This window comes from Athalia rosae, chromosome 2 (assembly GCF_917208135.1).
Source record: "Athalia rosae chromosome 2, iyAthRosa1.1, whole genome shotgun sequence".
NCBI classification, from domain to species: Eukaryota; Metazoa; Arthropoda; class Insecta; order Hymenoptera; family Athaliidae; genus Athalia; species Athalia rosae.
The window spans coordinates 20,443,076-20,464,911 of NC_064027.1; the positions used below are offsets into that span (position 1 = coordinate 20,443,076).

At 36.0% G+C, this 21,836-nt stretch overlaps 4 protein-coding genes across 7 annotated transcripts; 2 read left to right on the forward strand and 2 right to left on the reverse strand.

The window, feature by feature from the left end:
• The first annotated feature begins 35 nt into the window (after positions 1-35).
• Positions 36-2,975, forward strand: LOC125499859 (ribose-5-phosphate isomerase-like). 2 transcript variants are annotated; one of them, XM_048649845.1, is made up of 3 exons: positions 36-317; positions 2,494-2,640; positions 2,787-2,975. In XM_048649845.1, the coding sequence occupies exons 1-3, from the start codon at positions 36-38 to the stop codon at positions 2,973-2,975; spliced, it is 618 nt and encodes a 205-aa protein (XP_048505802.1). The 2 variants fall into 2 exon arrangements, with proteins under 2 accessions (XP_048505802.1, XP_048505803.1); XM_048649846.1 differs by lacking the exon at positions 36-317 and adding an exon at positions 497-1,150.
• LOC125499857 (transcription initiation factor TFIID subunit 1-like) lies at positions 2,878-11,266 on the reverse strand. 2 transcript variants are annotated; one of them, XM_048649839.1, is made up of 5 exons: positions 10,599-11,266; positions 5,863-6,270; positions 5,264-5,714; positions 4,976-5,149; positions 2,878-4,844 (listed from the first exon to the last, which is right to left on the reverse strand). In XM_048649839.1, the coding sequence occupies exons 2-5, from the start codon at positions 6,268-6,270 to the stop codon at positions 4,321-4,323; spliced, it is 1,557 nt and encodes a 518-aa protein (XP_048505796.1). In that variant the 5' UTR covers positions 10,599-11,266; the 3' UTR covers positions 2,878-4,320. The 2 variants fall into 2 exon arrangements, with proteins under 2 accessions (XP_048505796.1, XP_048505797.1); XM_048649840.1 differs by having other exon boundaries at positions 11,021-11,097.
• On the forward strand, positions 3,360-20,970 carry LOC105689316 (COMM domain-containing protein 4). Of its 2 annotated transcripts, XM_012406232.3 has the most exons (8): positions 3,360-3,496; positions 18,158-18,226; positions 18,356-18,427; positions 18,721-18,786; positions 20,056-20,095; positions 20,234-20,434; positions 20,608-20,754; positions 20,849-20,970. In XM_012406232.3, exons 2-8 carry the CDS (start codon positions 18,224-18,226, stop codon positions 20,884-20,886), a joined length of 567 nt encoding a protein of 188 aa, XP_012261655.1. In that variant the 5' UTR covers positions 3,360-3,496; positions 18,158-18,223; the 3' UTR covers positions 20,887-20,970. The 2 variants fall into 2 exon arrangements, with proteins under 2 accessions (XP_012261655.1, XP_048505804.1); XM_048649847.1 differs by lacking the exon at positions 18,721-18,786 and having other exon boundaries at positions 3,404-3,496.
• LOC125499858 lies at positions 12,448-17,358 on the reverse strand. Its single transcript, XM_048649842.1, has 4 exons — positions 17,177-17,358; positions 16,860-16,923; positions 16,178-16,395; positions 12,448-16,077 (listed from the first exon to the last, which is right to left on the reverse strand). The coding sequence occupies exons 2-4, from the start codon at positions 16,920-16,922 to the stop codon at positions 14,532-14,534; spliced, it is 1,827 nt and encodes a 608-aa protein (XP_048505799.1). The 5' UTR covers position 16,923; positions 17,177-17,358; the 3' UTR covers positions 12,448-14,531.
• Positions 20,971-21,836: the final 866 nt, after the last annotated feature.

The following is a 21,836-nucleotide window of genomic DNA, read 5'->3' on the forward strand; positions in this document are numbered from 1 at the left end:
GCGTCTATACGTTATAGGCAAACTTGGTTATCAGTATGGATTTTTATCTCCGAGTGATATGTATTTATATCTCACGTGAATATTATTGTTTCCCGGACTTCACGTGTACGAGGAGGGAATTTTATTTTTCCGACAATACTTTTCCTCCAACCATGGAAATTCGACTGATTCTACTAATCGTAACAGTGCGTATACGCAATCTCATCCATCCGGATGTTTACGGGTGCAGTTATACGGCCAGGACTTGTCTTTTGAGAAATGACGTTGTACGAAATTACAAACAACCTCGTTTTTTCATCACTTATACCAATTATACAGTAATTCTTTGTTTTCGTCTATTTTTTTCACTCTCGCATATAAAACTTATTCGAAACCAATGAATGAAGCCTTCTTCGTTTTTGATTCAGATTGCCTGATCTTTCCTTATATTTTCGTTCGTATCATCAGAAGGTAGAGAAGGATCTTAGAAACGGAGATCGAATTATTGCTGTTTAATGTTCAACGAAAAAATATTGCGAAATTAATAAACAAACATAGAAATAAAAAGTAAATTCAACAAGTACAAAAAAAGGTAAACGTAACGAGGAACCCAAGTTTTCGAACAATATATTGAGTATCTCGTTTCTATCTTTCAAATGATAACTGCAAACCCCTAAGTTGTCTGATAATTGGAATCATTGAGTAAATTCACTACGTACACCGCCAATTCTAGAAAATAAATCCCACTTACAAATGTCCATAATCCTGTGCTATCGTACCTAAATCTGTCATTTGTTATACCGTTATCAGAGAAATGGGATCTCTAAAACACTCTTCGCCCTTGTTGGCTATTAACTTATGTTTGTTCATGTTTTTTACTTTCATTTTTTTTTTTTTTCTACCGCTTCAATTTTATTCGGAATAATACTTAAGCGTATCTCTCATATGTTTGTTCGGACCAATCAGATAATCGATCAACGTTTCACCCTGTGGAATCTACTTTTTTTTAAAGTTCGTTCGATATCCCCGAATTCAGTTCATTCGATGAATAGCTACCGAACTTAGCTGTGACTAATTTGAACTTTGATAAAAAGGCATCGCCATGACCGAAACGCTCGTCGAAAACGCCAAGGTGGCTGCCGCTTACAGAGCAGTAGAGCATCATGTCAAGGTGAAGCCGAACAGAGTGAATATTATAATCTGTGAATGATAATTCCGTTTCTCGCGGCATTTAATTTCATCGCGTTATAGATGAACCACATCGAATCGGAATCAAGATTGAATTTTGTTAAAAAAAATTTTCTACAATACCGAAGATTTTTCATACGTAGATTTGTCGGGGCAAACTCAAATTTTGCTGAAAAACCTGTTTTTCGGACGATAGATTCATTGAAATTGAAGACAAAGTAGAAATAAAGTATTCGTAGTAGTTGTAATTATCGATGGATAAAAAATGAGAACCTCATAAATAATTTTCAAAACAACAGCGTAGTTGAAATCGGTACAGCGGTTCAACGGTCTTTCCTCCGCAGTTTATAGATTGGCTAATGTTCAAGATTCTTATAAACTCTAATTCATACATATCTCGTAGAAAAAAGATGAAAAACAGAACTATCGTGTTTTGGTATCAAAACTAATTACAGCGGAGCTGGTACCATCTCGTACAAACGGGGAATTTCAAGGCAACGTGTATTAGCCTATGTGAAATTAGGATGAAATGACGGGATGAATCAAAGTGAGCTGAATTTTGGTCTGCACTTTTACTGAGTGTTGCGAAACAACATCCGAGAAGTACCCTTGATTCGACCTTGAGCTTTGCGAGATATAAGGCCTAAAGGGGACAAAAATTTGGTTTTTCGCTTATATCTTTTTTTTTTTTTTATCGAACTTAGCGGCTAGATACTAGGAAAAAAAATTAAAGAACACAAAATTCTGTAGAAAAAAAGAGTTCTTGTATTTTTTTTTGTAGGATCAATCGTTTCAGTGTAATGCAGGCATCAAAAGTGTGAGTTCAATACGGAGTACGTCTCCATTCCACACCACCTATTGGGGTTGAGTACGAATTATTTCCATTTTGATTTCATCCTGATTTGACTGGGCTGATACACGTTGCCTTGAGATTCTCCTTTTTTCACGAGCTCCGTTGTAATTAGTTTTGATACAAAAACACGATAGTTCTGTTTTTCATCTTTTTTCTACGAGATATGTATGAATTAGAGTTTATAAGAATCTTGAACATTACCCAATCCGTAAACTGCGTAAAAGACCGTTGAACCGCTGTACCGATTCCAACTACGCTGATGGTTTGAAAATGATTTATGAGGTTCTCATTTTTTATCGATCGATAATTATGACTACTACCTATGCTACTACATGCTACTACGCGAAGTACCTTGTTTCTACTCTTCTTCAATTTCAATGAATCTATCGTCTAACAAACAGGTTTTTCAACAAAATTTGGGTTTACCCCGACAAACCTACATGTGATTGATTGAAATCTCATTTTTTGTCTAGGAAAAAAATTCTCACAGGATTGGTGAAAAGTTCAAAAAAGGTTCACCGATCGAAGTTACCCGCTTGGCATATGCGCCGGTGAAAAATTATATCGAAGAAAAATACGGTGGCAAAGTTATCCTCAGGATGGCTGGACCGGCAGAATATGTATGGGTATATTTATTGTATACGTGATACAGTTTAACGCACTTGCTCGTTATTTTTATGAAAGTATGTACTACGTACGTACATACGTATACATTCAATCAATTTGGAGTTATATAACTGTCATTCTATTTTCTACTCCATGCAAGGGTCACGGTGATTTTTTTATGGATTGGCAATTTCCGGAGGGAGTCGAGGACCGGGGTAAAATAAATAACGAAATTCTATTGATGCCTGGAGTCATCGAGACCGGAATTTTTATTAAAATGGCACATAAAGCGTACTTTGGAATGCCGGATGGCAATGTTTTCGAAAGAACGCCACTAAATATTAATTAATTCCTTTTGAATTGAAATTATAACCGTACAGCAAAAAATAAGAACGGACTCTTTGGAATTTGTTTTCATACATGGATCTACGTTTGTTTTTTTTTAATTAAGTTCATGAAGGGCACGCTTTTCGGGTCAGACCAACACCAAAGATCATGATATTTTCGTAATATGTCCATCGTGAGGTAGATACTAAATATAAACAGGGGTAATGTATCATATACGATGCACTACCCCGTAGAAGGTAAGGTCGAGTTCTTTATTATCGGTTAACAGAAAAATTGTCAGTACCTACAATGACCATTCTGTATTATCTACAAGCTTAGGGGTGTTTGGGACTCATTTCGTTTCATTTATTTTCACGACGTCACGGGGGCGTTGCAAGTCGCCATTTCACTATTATCATTATCAGTTAAAATTTCAGTGGGTAGAGATGCGATTTTGACAGATAAACTCGGATTTTTAAATAGATTTGATTTTTTCATGGGAAGTGTTGACGTATTCTTTGGCTATACATTCACATACGAGAGGTAAGTTTCCAAATTCATAGATCTTATTCTATCGTTACATAAAAAAAATGTTGGATTATCATGTATCTGTCAGAGTTGAGGTTATGAAAATCTAAACAATCGGAAATAGATCAACGTTTCAGTTTATTCACCCGAAACTGACGTTCTTGATCACTTTTCACTGTAGTCAGGGAAGAATGATCTGTGAGAGATTTGTTTAAATTTTTATCACGATTTTGATTATAGGCATAATATACTATTATTTCGCATACATTCCTTTTACAATACAACTTATGATTTTGTTCTCTTTTTTATTTCTCTTTAGTTTCATCTCAATCTTGCAATTTAATTCATTAATTAATACACAGGTGTACGGGTAAATATATATTTTTCTTGTTCTTGTATATATTTTTTTGTTTTCGTTTTTATTAAATACACACATGATATTATTTATTTATTTTAAGTTATGCATCATACCATCGTCATAATGTAGATATCGTTTCCAAACAATTTATTTCAAAAGAATAGAAACGAATTACTCCGATGAATAAAATGAACAACCCTGATCTCATTCCGATGACAGCGCGTAATAAACAGCCACCATTTATTTACGCGCTTATGAATTTGCGTAAATCAAATTGAAATTACAATAAGGAAGACAAAATAGAAATCACAGACACTCCTGGTAGGCCACTTAATCGATTAATCAATTGGGTATAACTCTAACAAAATTGGCTGCAAGTTTCTACATGTATTTTTCCGGTCAATTTGAATTATCGTTCAGCCCATGGCCGTAATCGTGCCTCTCGTTGTCCTTGGAATATATCCTCAAATTTTTCAGGTACTTATAAATTTGTGCCACCACCGATGTAATCGCCGTTATTTCTTTCGATATAATTTCCGACCAATCCAGCGCCTCTTTTTCTACCACCCCATGGATTGAACGGGGTTCTTTTTCTTTGGTCTATCGATGAACTACCCTCACCCGCATCGATTCTATTATTACTACGCATTTCCGTTGGCAAATTTATTTTGATATTCCGAAAATCGTTAACATTATCGACATCCTTATCGTCGTCCCGAATGTAGTTGTTGTCATTATTCTTATCATTAAAATTCTTATCAAAATCACTGTTTCTTATACCTGTTGACATGGATAAAATTTTGTCCCTTGGGAATCCGACAATATCGCTTCCAAATACCCAACCCTTGTTATTGATATTATTATTATTATTGTTATTTTCTATCGCTGCCGAAGGAGGCGACGACGCAAATTCGCTGTACTCCTGATCCTGACTCGTTTTAGTTATAGATTGATCATTTTCATCATCTCTAGAGACGTTTTCGTCGCCGACGAATCTTTTACCCCCTGTGTGTCGAAAAATGAAAAATAACATAATAAAAGAACAAAAATGAAAGGGAACGATGGTTTTTTTTTTCTTTTCTCTTAGGATAATTTAGTTTTTTGTTATCGCAAAGTTGTTTAGATCATCTCCTCACCCCATGCGCTGAAGGTATTTTTTTTTTCCATGGTTTCTTCGGGTGAACGTTTTTCAGACATTATGTTTAACGTCCTGTCTGCGGAATCGCCGCTCCTTTTCCTACCGCCCCATGCGTTGAATCTGGTTCGCTTCGTTTCTTCCTCGTTGCGTTCGCTGTTTTTGCTGCGTTTTCCTGAAAAGTGCAATAAATCAATAGGTTCCTTCTTTATCGATTTATCTATCTTTTTTGATCGCGAAAAAACAAGGTAGAATAATCTTAATGACGATTGTTGTATTTTTTCCTTACCGCCCCACGCGTTGAATTTCGTCCTTTTTCCGGTTTCCCGATTGATAAAACTTTTCTCTTCCAACATTTCATTTTCTCTATTACCAACGATATCCCCACCGGCTCGTTTTCCACCCCAGCTGTGAAACGCCGTTCTTTTACCGCCCCAACTGTTGAACCTCGTACGTTTTTCCAGCTGATTTTCTTCTTTATCGATAAAATCCTCGTATTTAAATTTTCCGCCCTCATTTTTATCCCCATTAACGCTCTCGAGTTGCATTATTCCCTCGTCGTATCTTTTTCCACCCCAACTGTTGAACGGCACCCGGATAGGTCGACGAACCTTTACATTCTGATTTCCGTACAACGACGATACCAGTCGTTTACCACCCCATGGACTGAAAGCGCGACTTTTTTTCTTCTCCTGCCAAGCTGGATCCGGATCATCGAGGACGTCTCGCGCCGGCAACGCCTTCGACAAACCACGAACAAAAAATTAATAGGAAAACAAAAAAAAAAAAACAAAAAAACAATGACGATTAAATATCGGGATAATTATAATTATCAGCGTTCGTAGGATGAATTTTGACTTTGAAGATCCGGAAAAATGGAATGATTACCTCGGTCCCCAGGGTGATCCAGGACATTAAAGAAGTTAGGGGGGTGAATTCGGCGTCCTTGGATGCGGAATCTCGCTTGTTTCTTTCGTCGAGCGTTTCTTTTGGTTTGTAATTTTCCCTCGAGGTCGCAGCGAGTTCTTTGAGGAGTCTCGAAATCGCTTTTTCGTATCCCGCAGCCATGTCTTGCAATATGACGTTGTTCTTCCCCGAGATTTTTTTACCTCCTGATTTGAACGCCTCTTTCTCATCCAACAACGGCGATAGTTCTTGCAATCGAAGATCCGATCCTCTGTTATCCAAAATTTGATCTTGAACCGTGGTTACGGAGTTCCTTTCGGAAATTCCCATATCCTCGATGCCGAGGATAAGACGCGCCAAAATTACCACCGTTGCCAAATAGGTCCACATCTGTTCGAAAGAAATAATGGAAAGAGAGATGATGAAATATAGTGGTGCGAGAAAAAATTTCGTGCATTTATTTTTCTCCGTGATTTTTCTCTCGATTGCGAGTGAAACGCCCGAACACGAGGAGATTTCAATAGGGGCACTAGCGATACCGCGGAATTATTATTTTCCAACGAATTTCAAATGACTCGTGCGCGTATTTCATTTCTATGTGTTTAAGATGTGAAGCTTAATATCGCAATATCCTACCGGTTCCTTGATACTTTTTAACGTCCATCTTGGATTAGATTTTTACGTACTTTATATTATGTTTATTATTACGCTCCTCGACCAATGCAAGTATATACGTCAGCACGAGCTCACACATACATACTCACATGTATATAGGTATAATATGTATTTATATATTATATGAAAACGTGATATGAAAAATGGGGGATTATACTCTTCGGGTATTATAGTATGTAAGTACACAGATACATAGGTATGTATAATCCGAACTATGTATTTACGTCTGCTGAATTCTCTCGGTGTCTTCGTACATGTATTTTCTAAAATGTATGAGACGTTCTCAAAACTCTCGCACATAATAACTCTCGATATTCAAAATTCACCGTATCCCTATAATACATGAACTTTTTCTTAAATAAAGTTATTCAAAACTTGTCAATAACAAGGATTTATACAACCTTTAATATACTAGATAGAAGTTTTTTTTCTCTCTTCTACTCGAGATAAGAATAAGAAAAACAAGTCAAGATCACGAATAATTCTGAATAGAAAAATTTTAAGAAAGTTAACTTCCTCTAAAATATCATGAGCCTATAAATACGAAGACTTGAAAATTGGATCTTTTATAGACACCTTGTACCTGCATGTATATACGAGAAAAAAATTAATTGGAAACGTCATACGCGATGTATATATATACAGGTATATATGTAAAGATTTTTTCTTCTTTTGTTCTGCAGTTTTTCAGGTAAACTATGATAGATGAGTCGTATGCTGTATATACAACCTTTTCATGTATATATACCTATGTACGGAAATTGAATCTACGCGATATCCTTGTACATTGAAGCGATTGAGTGATCCACGGTGCATATAGTATAATAATAATATTATTATTATTATTATCATTGTTGTTGGTAATATTATTGAAATCGCAGTTAGATGCACAGGATCTCCTTCTACCGCGGTTATAGCTGCTGTGCATTTGAGTTATATAGTTTTTTTTTTTTAATTTATTTATAGGTATTATACCAGGATGTAGGTATATTTATATTTATACTATATGTATATGTACAGTGCATCAGGAATTGTCTGCAAAGAATATAATACGCGTACTCCGTTTCATATATAAATACCTTCTTTTTGTAATCTGGGATCTGAAATTGAGGGGCTTTGCGATGCCCTTTTGTCCTCCTCTCTGCAGCTACCTTACATGCAGAAATGAAGGGAGTGAGAAAGAGAGAGAGAGAGAGAGAGAGAGAATCGCAGTGCAATAAATTACTCATTCTCGTCGTTGACATAATCAAAGACGAATAAAAAAGAAATTGAATATACAAAGGTAATGAACGAAATATCGGTAAACAGGAAAAAATCCACAGCTATGTAGAAGATTTAAATTAGCGGACTATGATAAGCCTATACGTGTATGGGTATACATGACCAGTTCGCAGTGTCTATTAGGCTACTATATTCGATTGATATTTGTGCACGGCATTTATTATACCGTATTTACGGAAGAATTACTTTTTTTTTTCCCCTTCAATAAAATCTGATTTCCATCTCCAGCGGATACGTCACTACATTTTCGATCATAACTTGAATATTATTTAGCACAGTACTGTAATTTGCACTGTCAATATCATACCTATATACTCGTACCTATACCCTGGAACAATATTTAATATTAATCTTTTGGATCATTCGTTGAAACGAATGAACGTAAAGGAAGGTGAAAAAGTCACCGTTCCCCTCAAAAAATGTACAAAAAAAACAAGAATTAAGAAAAAGAAAATCCCTCCTTTCTTTACTCACTTTTTTCGTACGTATATATCTGGACGATTTTTTTATTTTTCATACGTACGTACCATCACCGCGAAGTATACCCCCTCCGTACGATCAAGATTGGTTCTCTACCCCCGTAAAATACCGTTTATTCAACCTCATACTTTCTTATTTTTTTTTTTTTTTTTTTGTCTTTTATTTCCAATATTCTCTGGGAAATTTATACAGGAATATACGCTACTGCAATTTTCGAAGTTAAACGCCCACACCTTGTCACTCACCTTACATGTTAAATGTATCGAAAAATTCAAAATCTACCGTACAAAGTAGGTGTGTTGTAAATTCCGTATGTATGTACGGGGACATTTAATTCGACATTCGAAAAAAAAACTTCTCATGAATTATATGGTCTCGGAACAGGTAATTCATGTGGTATTAATATATGATATCGTATACACACCCACGGATCGAGGGGTGAATTAAATAATATCCATCGAAACAATGATTATTGTTAGGTGGTATTAATTCAAAATCAAACAAATTTTATGGTCGCATAATCGATATCCCCACATCGTATGTATATAATTAGATGTGTTTTAAGAACGTGCTCATATTTGAAAATCAATATGGAATCAAATTTTTTGGATGGTCACCTCTTTTTGACGGTTTTTTTTCTTTAAAGAATGGAAACCTGTTCGTAGGTGGAGACATGCAGGTAAACCTTGCAAAACTCGAGTTGCGAAAATTAAATAAAAATGGCGTCTCCAGATTACAATAGTTAATCAGACGTATGTATAGAATATGTTTAAAGAGAGAGAAAGGAAGTAGAAAAAATTAAGTCACATTAAAGTCTGGACGCAGTTAATGTAATAAGGGTGTAAAAGCTTTTTGAAAATTGTTAAAAAAAAAAGTGAAATTCGTCTCTAAGGCAGAGAAAGTGTGACGAAAAATTTCTACCACTACACACACCGGTACCGGGAGAGGGTGAACCCGCGCGCGGGAAAGTAATGAAAAATGCAATAATTATAATTCCAGTATAAAAATGACGTGCGAATTAAGTTGAGTATATGCATAAGTAATAATTAATTGTTTCGCGATGAAAAATGAGCGAATATTATCGTATAACGGTAAGTTTTCGAAAATACCCCACGGTGAAAAGCACAGAAAAAAAAAAACACAACTTCACATACCTACTCAGAGTTATGCGATTTTATTTTATTTCTATGTTTTTTCGTAGATTGCAAATGATGATGCACAAATGGAGTATGACGAACAAATGACCTATTTTTTGGTTCTATATTTTCCCCCTTTTTTCGTATTCTACCGACTATGTACATTGCTGAAATAATCGAAATCCTGCAAACTTGTAATTTTCTTCATATTGCGGTATATGAGATCAAACAACCTATGAAATTAGCCCATTTATTATTCTCCACTTTTAGGTATGTACCTAGATACGTTGAATTCTAGAAACTTGGAGATAAAATGAAAAATAAATGACATAACAGAACAAGAATCGCAGGAAACTAACAAACGGGGGTTAAAAAAAGGTTGCGCGTGTCCCTCTGAAAACCATTTCGTGCTCTTTGAAATTACCACCCCCTCCCCCATGCACCGCGTATGAACCTTTTGGCTCTGCTTTGTTCCAAGCCCAACAGGTCTGAATTAAGTTTTGGCAAATGTGCGAATACAAATGTGACCGAAACGGACCGGATAATTTCGTCGACAGACATTAAAAAAAAAAAAAACAAAACAATTCTCTCGAATATTTTGAATTCAGCAATCAAAATTCAAGGCAGAGAGCATAATGTGGGACCAAAAACTAATGAAACAACCAGAAATGCAAACAAACTGAAAAACAAAACTGCGTATACATATGTATGACCGTAATATTACGTGTATATAGTCGGGTGTAAAGTATATTAAAGTTTTAATCTAATTACATAGGTAATCCTCGAAAGCTGGTTGCGATAATCGAAAGTTTAAAAACTTCAATACACATCATATACACATGGGGTATGTATCCGTTTATAATTTGCGGCTGACTCAAGTAAAATAATCCCCTAACGGGTAGTAAAAAAATTTTCGTTAAACTCTCTTTTATGTTCATATTATACATATTATAATAGGTGTGCTGTATCAACGGTGTATAATATAGATTCGAACGAACAAGTATGAAAAAAGTTATTACAAACACAACAAAAAAAAAAATAAATAAATAAATAAATAAATAAAAACAAACGGAACAAGGAACTGTAAAAAACAAGAGATATATCTACTTGCTCTGAACTTTAATGCTTTGAATAAATAATACTCACCTTGTCTACGGATTTGATATCGGTACAGCTGTGTTTTCCCTTTTTATTTATTTATTTTTTTGAAATTTATTGACTAAAATTTACGAATTGAAAAGTAACCAATCTGGGGTATTCAATTATTTATTCGCAGGTTCATTTTTTCATCGGTTTGAATAAAAAACTGTGGATCGCGATATATTCTTTAAAATAAAAGATAAAAAAAGGAGCAACAATTAAAAAATAATTACAAACACTTAGATAACAGATTACAACGACAAATAAATATAACCGAAAATTCGAAAATGCCGGGCTCAGAGTAGCGGCACTGACAAAAAAAAGACCTTATTTCTCTACATACGCGATATTCTTGCTTTTATTTACTGCCGCTAGGATAACTATTCTGATTTATTCGTTTCAATTACTGTTTTCGTTGTTATTGTTACCGGATAATTTTTTCGTTCTTCTTCTCGTTGTCTTTTAATCCGCGTGGTAAAAACGGCACAAGATTATTCGGTTCCCGGGGGTGCAATGGCCAGTGAAGGTGCGCGTCTTCCACTTTATATATAAGCCACGTGCTACCCACAAGCTTTCCCATTGGCTCAAAAATCACCCCCACAATTTTGCTCTTCCCCTTTCCCTTCACACGTCATTCATCTATCCATCCATCCCTCGATTTTTCTGCACACTCGGATGGAAGATATGTAGCTATATATTTTCATACATATTATACATATGTATAAGTATATGTATATGCGTAGCGAACATTCGAAGATTCTTCGGGGATTGTTAGCCAATAAATTTTATTTTAACGAGATATATACACGCAATACATAGTATTTTTGCGTATCCGTGTTTATACATATTCAAATACCTAGGTACATACCTGGTATATAAAAAAGTTGAAAGTACGTACGCTCGTTTTGTACCTGCATAGAAATCATGCATCGTCGTATGAATATACGAAGAGACTCCGGTAGTCCCGTACCAAGTGCGTTAAGAAAAATGGGACGTCATCGAGACTGTACTGCGACGAGAGTTGGAAAACGGAGTGGGGGATTCGCGTTTCATCGAATACCTCCCATGTTAATGATAATACAGCGATTTTGGAATCTCTTTCTTCTCATAAACGGGGAACGAGCTTTCATTTAAGCCTAATTTTGGTAAAAATGGTTGCCGGAAGCTGAGATACGACGATCTCTGATCATCGGCAGATTCGTATCATCAGATTCGCTTCATATTTCAGTTCTCGGAATCCAAAACCATTCTAATACAAGTGCTATAGAAGGGCCATGTTCCTATCGAGTAGGACAAAGGTTATGACTTCCGTCCGTCCGCCAGATGGCGTTGACGTAGCCGGAACACGTCGGATTTCCCACCGAGTTCACTTCCGCAAAGTGATTCCTTTTCTTCGTCCGTCTTCCAGAAGCAAATCTAACGTACTCGCGGTACGAAATAAATGCAATAATCGTGGATAAGACTCCGAATAATGCAACGCGTTTATCTACCCTATCGATAATTAAAAATTCGGATGTATTGAATGATTTTAGTTAAAGTTCTTTGAATTTGCAAAGCAATCACACGAGTAATCATGAACTTTGCATTTCTAGCTTACCTACACTTTATCGAATCGACACAACCAACGTCTTTCCCTGATCTGCAAGCTTATCGTTATTAAAGAATACGGCAGATCCCGTTTCAATGACTTAAACTTTGGGTTCCTCTCCAATCCTCCCAGGTCGCACGCTGATTTAGTAGCAGTCATTGACACGATTAACACCTTCCCTTCCACCAGAAGCATACCAATATCGAAGAATGCAGCAGATTCTGTTCTAATATGACAGACCGAAGGATCTTACTCCCACAGGTAAACTGACGTCAACATATTCTTCAGTTCCTCCTACGTTGATTCATGAAAGAAGAGTCCTTCTCACAGGGGACGTCGGGAAGGAAGAGCGTGCGAATTCAAATATTATATTTGAATAATAGTCTATTGTTGAACATTCGATGTACTTGGCGAACTTCTTTTGCACCCCATAGGTACCTTTCGGGGTGGAGAGGGGTGGGGGCGGGAGGGTTAATTTCGAACGTACACGAACGATTCGGAAGTTGAGAGGAAAAAGAAGAGAAAGAAAAATTGATTAACTTTTAATAATGTGGATGGCGTATTGAATATATATCTATACCATTGCTCGTGCTTTTGTTTAATAACATATATAATTTATTTTCAATAATTTAATAATGCCGAAAATGTGTGTACAGGTAAAATCTATGGATGTATAATTTGTTGAATGAGGCAATAATGCGAAGATAATGATTATGATAACAATAATGATAATGTGGAAATTAGATTAGATCTTATAATTAATTTGCTGCTTAAATTCTCATTACGACATGCAGCTAATATATTAAACACCAGCTGAAACGATGTCGGTTATCGCTTATAGTAGACGAATTTATGTACCTTATTACATACCATAGATGTGCGATATACGTGCCCACACCAAACAAAATAATTAACCCCCGTAACCCCGGCGCGAGGGATCTTAAAAATTAATAAATTATCGCCGTTGTGTAGCTCATTCTTTAGAAATCAATACAGACGTACATATGCGTTTTTATACAGGTATATATATATAATATATCTGAGAAAATAAGTTGTTCATTACATTCGGTAATCAAGAATTATACCTTTTCGACAAAATTTGCATAAAAATTGCGGATGAATTGGGTAATTTTTCTCCGCTTTCTTCCTCAATTTACTCTGTCACTCTTGTTTCGCATAGTTGTCGATTTCCAAAATCAATTGACAATCGGCGGAACCGATTGAAATTTTTTTAAGGATGCACAAGTGATTTTCAGATCAGGTATATACATACGCGTACGATAGGTTACACAAAATACTGTAGATAAATATTTTTTCATTGATTTTTTTTATTTTTTTTTCTCCTCGTATTTTTCACCGGCATCTTGAATTATTATACGAAGCATATGCGGGTTCAGGGGGTATATGTATATGACTTGAATTACTGCGCGTACGTCATCTTGTATATTATAATATACACGCACGACGTTTTTCGCACAAATGATGAGAATAATAAAAGAAAAAAGTTAACCAAAAAAAGGAAGAAAGGAAAAATTATTTATATTATATATTTTAGAAAATATGTACCGATGAAGGGGGCAAAGGCGTGAGGGGGTGTGGGGTGTATTTTTCAATTGGTTTTCTCTGTCTTTAATTATAAGGACAATGGTATACGTATGGGACATATTTAGGGAAATATACAAATACGGTACACGTATTACGCAGTAAAAAACGACGACGTTGGGCGTCTGGCTTCAGCTCTTGTCCTATTAAACTTTTTAGCATATCGTTGTAACGGTGCGTTAGGGAGAGGGCAGGGGGGAGGTGCGTTCATTTGTAAAATATGGGCGCCGTCTGTGACTACCGTTCTCATCCCTGATGAATGGAATAGCTTCGAGTATTTAAAGAAACGTACTGCCGACGAGTAGCAAAACTCAAGTCACCCACGTTTTGGAGCTTTGATCAATTTTCCGTTTTGAGGGCTTTCGAATGTCGAGAAAAATCAATAGATCAATCGATAAATTGGAATCGGAATATTTTGAAATAGTCCTTACCATCAGCCTTGATGCGCGGAATTGATCGATTTTATAATGATTTTTAATTTTCTACTTTAATTTACATGGTTAAGAAACCCGGGGCCATATTGATAACTTTTTATTCAATTCATTATCGAGTATTTGACACATCTTATGTATTATATATTTATATTCATGTATTTATTAGTTTCTGGCAGAGATACAATATTTAAACAATAATTATAGTAATAATAACAACAACAATAATAATAATGATGATGATAAATTAATTTGTTGACGAATCAATCGTCGTTATCGTTTTGTTCAATTAATCTGTGTCTTTGAAATTCAATTACCCTAGTTTATCGCGTTGTTGTTGAACATGTTCCAGAAATTTTTATCCCCTTGGATGTTACTTTCCGCTTCATGTAAATCCTCCGGTACGACGTGGGTGAAAGGTTTTTTTGGAAAATTCGAAAGTTTTCGGAGTAGTTTCGTTTGTGTGGTTTTGGAAAATAGGGAATACTTGTTGGGTTTGGAGGTTTGAGAATTATCGTAACTACTGGGAATCGAAGGCTTGGTGTTGTAGACGAATTTTTTACCCCGTGCGACGTAAAAAGGGTCGTCAGTTTTTTGGTCTAATAATTCTTCTAGCATTCCTCTGCGACTTCGTGGAGGTTCATCGTCCGTACCGTCGAGTTTTGACTTACGAATTCTAATGATACCGTAATTTAGCGGTTCCTCGTCGTCGTCGCGATTCGAAGCATCGGCACCGTATTCCGTACCTCGTGGAAATTCAAGGCCATCGGTTGTGCGGAAACGTCTTCTGTTTTCGTAAATTCTCAAAAAGTTTGACAATGTTCGGGGACTTATCGTTCGATCTCGATCGCTAGACGGCACTTTATAAATTTCGGAATATTTTTCGTCGTCGTCTTTTTTACCTCTGGATATGAAAAACGGTTCCTCCAGGATACTCTGAAGATTAGAGTGCTTGTCGCGAGGTCTCGAATAACGGTCTGGCTTGGCGGGAATAAATTCATCATTCTTTTGTAAATTATAAGTTTCCCAATTTTTGACGTTACCACCTTCCGCGGATGACGTCTCTAATTCGCTGTTAACGTTTTTCGGACCTACGGGAGAGCGGGCTATTCTTTTATTATCAAGATCTAATTGCAGGTTCCCTAAAGACTTTGTTGTTGTTGATGTTGTAGTACCTGAAAACTTTAGATCCTCCGAAGAGTTCTTCAAAATCGACTTTAGAGAGTCGGTTGTTTTGACCTTTTCACTTTCTAAAACTTTTCTTGATTCCTCGTTATCCTCTCCAGAGTTATCCCACAGGTTTCTCCCGCTCCGTTCATTCCAAATTTTCGGTACCTGAAGACCGTCGAGGTCGTCGTTTTTCAAACTTCTTTTACCCCTTGTGATGAAAAACGGTTCAGAGTTATAGGAATCTATTAGGTCATCCAGATGTCGTCGTTCCCTGATATCCGAAAAATTTCCATCGTCCAGACGCCTTTTCCCTCTGGCCACGAAGAAGGGGTCCTCATTTTGCTTCGAACCTTCCCAGTTTCCTTGATTGTAGTCTATTTCTATCCAACGCGGTTCGTCGACGTACAATGGTTTCTGCGTTCGCCATCTTTCGTCTTCCCTACGACCTCTGTTTCTTCCTACGGGATCCCCACCGCATCGTAATCCAGGACAAATACCCGACGCGGCAGATATCATATTCGAGTCTTCTCCGTACGGGATGACAACCGAGATCGGCTTCTTTCTCGAACAAAACCGGGAACCCCAAATTCCAGGAGATATTCCCTCGTAGTCCTGTTCATCGGATCCCACAGGACTCACGTCCGTGGTATAGGCCGGTATCCAGGTAAAACCCCGTCTGGTAGGAGTCGCGAATCTGTATTTTGAAGATAATTCTTTTGTTTTTCAACCTTGTTGCTACGGGACAGTGAGAAAAAAAAAATTATATAATGAAAGAAAAACAATTTCTAACTCACCCGTTGTCGTAGAAATTTGTATCTAACGGACTCTGTAGGTGATTCCGACGCGCAAAGTGAACTGCGGATGCCATTCTAGGATTTTCATTTTTTATAAAATAATTACCAAACAATTGTCCAGAAGTTGACGTTTCGACGTTCTCCCAATAGGACCGTCTGCCTCTCACCGGCCAAAAATTCGGATCAACTTCCGGTGGAAGTTCGAGTCTCTTTCTAGCCTACAGAATAATATTCATTGAAGAAAAGGTACATGTATAAGTTCGAAATAACCCGCAGAACATGTTTTTAATTAACTTTTCATTTTTTGTTACGTTGTATTAAGGGATGATAATCAGCCGTCACATTAAACTGCAGTATATTTAGATAAAAAATTCTTACTTTTTTATGTGCCCGATGTGCCTTTTATACCCGGTTAATATTCGTGGCTTCTACAATAATCGTCGATGCGATTCTAATCTGAACTTTGAGTAATGTACGAAGTTTCAAGTCGAATAACAGAGGACAAAGTTTGCCCGATGCGTCAATTGGAGTGAAATAAAATAATTTTCAATCGATAAGATCGAGTTAGAAATAATTGTCAGTTTTATTTACACTATCGTCTGCGGTAATTGGGGTGCTTTTCTTTTCTTTTCACATGCTTTTTTTCTCTATCATACTCTACTAGAATTCTTAATTTTGTTACCTCAAACTCATCTGACGAAACCTGTACGGAGAGGAGGGTTATCGTAACGAGCAGCTCTCGCATTCTAAAAAAAGAACAAGTGCCAATAGCATTAAGAAAAAATCGATAACAATTACGATTAAAGATCATTGCACCTCGTACAATTATTCGCTCGTTAATTGTAATTTACGATAGTCTCTCTACAGAAATTGAAAGTATTGAGAAATGAATGGATAAAATTGAAACAGAAACAACAGCCAAAAAGATAAAAGAACAAGATATTTCAAAATTTCAAAAACGCGGCAAATTTGAAATAATTTCTTTGTTTTTGTCGCTACCTGTTGCGGTGTGCGAATTCCGTCCACCTGTTGGAGGTGAGTACAAGAGATCCGTTCGTTCGGTGGTTTTTCGAAGCAGTGCCCGAGGTTTCCGGCTCCTCCAGGTATATATGAAGGAGTTCGGACGTCCCGAGGGTAAGGAAGTCGCGGTTCGAGAAGCAGACGACGGATTGCAAGGGGAATTATACTCGCTCCCTGGTCCGACCGGCCCACATCAATCCGACGCCCCGGGCTGACAAACATAACTTTATACCTATTTCATATATTTAATAAAAATATTCTACGCACCACGGAGGAAATCTCTTAGTCAAGGTGTTTTTCGACTTAAATTCTAACTTGAGGTGAAGAGAAATAAATTTTTCACGTACGCAATTACGATAGCGATAACAACAAAAACAACAAATAGAACAACAACGATAACAATAGTAATGATAATGATAATCATCTCGTCATCGTAACAATAAGAATGATAGCATGAAAACGAAATCTACGGAACACACCGTCGTATAAACCAAGTACTTGAAATCCGGTGATATATAGATACATATAAACATACCTATGTATATATTGCCTATCTTGCTTGGGGAAATTATAAAGGGCAGTCACATTTAGTCGCGGACGATTTACCATAAGTATACTATATATTGTTGAATTACTGCTATAGATATACATACATGCTATTACGTGTAGACGAACGACGACGTATTGTGTATACCTATATACTTTGATATCGTGCGATGATAATATTATATGATTCGTACGTCTGACCTGCGATCATTTTCGTTGTAATGATAATAAAGATAACAATAAAAATAATTACAAGTACGATACACCTATAATAAGTGAAATCGGACGAAAGGAATTAATAATCATATGCTTAAATGCATATGTACCCCTGAGATTGTATATGATACATTATTTTCTAGAATTTTCAATTTCCGATGCGTAAAATAATTTAATATTTTCTCCGATTCCTTTCAGGGTTGAGATTCTACGGGGGCAAATTATAATCGGGGAGTTACATAAGTTTTTGGATCCGATAAGAAAATGGTAATTACATCAGTCTAGTTTAATTTTTGATTCCGATTATCGATCTATGCCCATATAATCACGTGAAATAGAATGAGGTATATATGCATCTTTATTCTTCTTTTCCGCTGTTTTCATGTTTGCATATAGAAATTCCGGTTCCTCGGGGACGGCGATTGCCCAGACTGGCTGCTGGCGGAAATAAACACCCTTTCGAGAATGGTATGAGTTTGACGAACGTACGATGCGAGAGAAATAAAAAATTTTTATTAAAATTTTGTGAATGGTTTTTTTTTTTTGACTCTGTACGTTTAGCATGTTAGCGGACAATGTAATTGAGCTTACACTGTACACATGTCGTGTTGCAATGAAAAAATGAAAAAAACAAAACCGAAAATCATGAAAAACAAAAGATAGATAATAGAAAAATACAAGAGACAAACTAAAAAAAAAAAAACAACAAAATCAAATTTTCTTACAACGGCTTTTGATCTCGTTCATTTAATTTCCTTCAGACTTCCATCAAGATGAAAGTCCTCGGGCAACTCGTTGCCAAATATCTTACCGAAGGGTATCTCGACGTAAGTATTATAATAATCTATAGCAATATATTGCGACTCCAAAATCTGAAATCAAAATTTTGAGCAATTTTATTTAATTTTGTTATATGTCATCAGCTCTCTTGTTTTTACTTTCCATCACCCTTGGTGATCCGACAAAAGTTGCTTTTCGTAGAAAATAACTTCTTCCTTTTTCTTTTTCATTTAACCTTATAGACAAAACTAAGAGAGTATGACATTGAATTTCGAGGCATTGTAGTTCTCAAAGCCTATACAATTCGATTACTTGAGCTTCTGATGTCGACTGTGCGACACCTCCTAACGTATTTTATCAAATGAAATCTGGAGAGTATTTCACGTAGCCGCGGTATACGGATGAAATAAAAACTAGAGATAAACAAAATCCGGTCGTGTATTATTACGGGAATTTTCCACCGCCGTTGCGCTTTTCTTTCTTTGTTTTTTCAAAATAAAATCAAGGGCGAAAGAAAGAGTACATTCAATTATGCCTAGAGATCGACGAAGCGTTACAGTACGAGGATATAATTGTTAATTTTGTATTTTTATGGAAAGTAAAAATGGACTTACCGTCAATAGAGATTTCGAAATGAATAAGAATAAATTCATTTTTCTCGCGTGAAGTGTCAGAACAATCCAGGCGAAGATTATAACGGTAAAAATCGTCACCCATCCGATGATACCGATCTTCCAAAGAAGGCAAACAAACTTGTAAATCAAGTACAACGATGTGATGAAAAAATATAAGAATAATGTGCCAGTTTTTCGAAAAATTAATAAGATAGTTTTCAAACAAAATTTCGCGAATGAAATAGTTAGACAAATTTGTGCGATCCATGGGAAAAGAATCGAGGATAAATGATAAAGCAATGCACAAATTAACACGATAATTTTTGAAAATACAACACGAAATATTGGAAGCGCGAACATTTTCGTTATTCGATGAAGAAGAAAAAGTCCTTGCGAGGAGAAAATATTTTTATGAACAACGAACACTAGGATTTTCAACTATAAAATTACTACTCAGACCGGTCGATATCGAAGTTTATACAGAACTGAACGATAAATTTCAGTTCGAAATTCATCGTGGGGTTAATCCAAAAATATAAACAGATCTCGTGTGTCAAGTAATGAATTTTTTTTTTCCAACCACTATATACCCATTAATGAATTTTGGAAATATTTCACCAGCTGTAACCTTATACGAAGCAGAGAATGACGTGAAAAAAAATTTGAAAACTTTTTGTCTAATATTTGTTCGTCATGTTTCAGGAAGACAGAGTGAAAAAATTGACTCAGGACGCTAAACTGGGTTAGTAGTTCATACGAGTATCTATTTATTAAAAATAAAAAATGGAGGGGGAAAAAAAGGAGAACCAAAAATTCTCTCAGATGAACTGGTATAAATTTTTCTCTGTTTGGAACAAACGAGTATTGCAAATTTCCGTAGAAACCGGAGATGCGAAGGCCATGATTGCTGCTTTGGATTTGATCTTTTCGTCATCAACGAGCCATGCGGTTTCCGCGACGGATTTAAGCAGCGAACTTCAGCAGCTTGGATTACCTCGAGAACATAGCACGACACTTTCTCGTTTGTACACCGAATTCAGCCCACAAATAAATGCAACGTTATCATCCCAATCCCTCAGATGTGAGTTTAAAAGTTGTGATTAGATATTGTCATAATTACGCTTAATCGGACTATTTTTTTTTTCAAAAACTATAAGTATCATTTGTTTTTTGATTCATTATCTGTATCCGTGAAGCGTTAAAATTCGAAATTATACATGATCGATCGATCTCATTCCTCTTTTTTCTGTGTAGTAAAGCGTCTATCTTCGATTGAGACAATTGAGAAGGAAAGTGGCTCGCCATTTGTGAAAATGGGTCTCAAAGTTTCGAACGTTGACGGAACGGAAGAGCAAACTAACGTCACAATACCCAAGGATGAAATACCCGTCTTGCTTTCAGGTGGGAAAATCAATGCCGAAGGAACACATTTTGAAAAAAAAAACATTCTTTCGATTATTTATTGCATCATCTTCATTTTTTTGTGTTATTCCAGAATTGAAAAGAGCGAGATCTCTGATGGAGGGATTGTAAAAATTAAACAAAAATGTCCAGGCTCCTTTCTGTATATCACCGAAATTGTATAAGTTGAAAATAAAGATTATATGTATCATAAAACATATCGTACGTTATTTATTTTCTTCTATCATTTCTCCCCGATTTTTCCACATTCCTACAAGCACGCGGGTACGTATACCTAAAAAAGAATAATAAAAATTTTCACTGATTATGAGGATATTAAATTGAATAATACTGCATTTGTACAATTATGTTTTTTATTTGCGCATGATATATTTTTTTCTCCTTTTTTTTTGTTGTTGTTGTTGTTTCCTTGGTAAATGAATATACAAAGTTTACATTTAGTTTGTTATAATTATGTGACGATTTTTTTTTTTTGTTGGATTTTTCTTTTTTTTGTTATTGTTTATGCGATACATTATTTTTTACGTGTATTATATGTATGTATAATAATATATAGGTATGTAATATTTTTATTACACGGTGACGGCTGAATATATATATTTAGGTATCTTATGCATTCTATGATATACTTTGCAGTTGATGTTATTGATGACATTAGTAATATTGTTATTATTATTAATATTATTATTAGTAATATACGTGTAATGATGTTTTTATTGTTACTGTTGTTATGATTATTTTTCGATTTCTTTCATATGTGTATTTCATTTACTCTGAAGAATAATAAAATTCCATGTCACACATACAGTGGGATTTTGATGAAACGGTTCGCGATCAACGCATGCCTCGAAATATTCGAATTTCTCGTTCTACGAGCGAACTCGAGCCGCGCTGGAGTCGGCGTAGCCACAGGCGTAGGCGTCTTGTTGCGATCTACAGTCCTCAAGGTGACACCTCGCGACGAAGCGCCTACGCTGGTGGCTAAGCTGACTCCGGCGCAGCTCGGGTTCGCTCGGAGCCCGAGAAATTCGAATATTTCGACGCATGCGTTGATCGCGAAC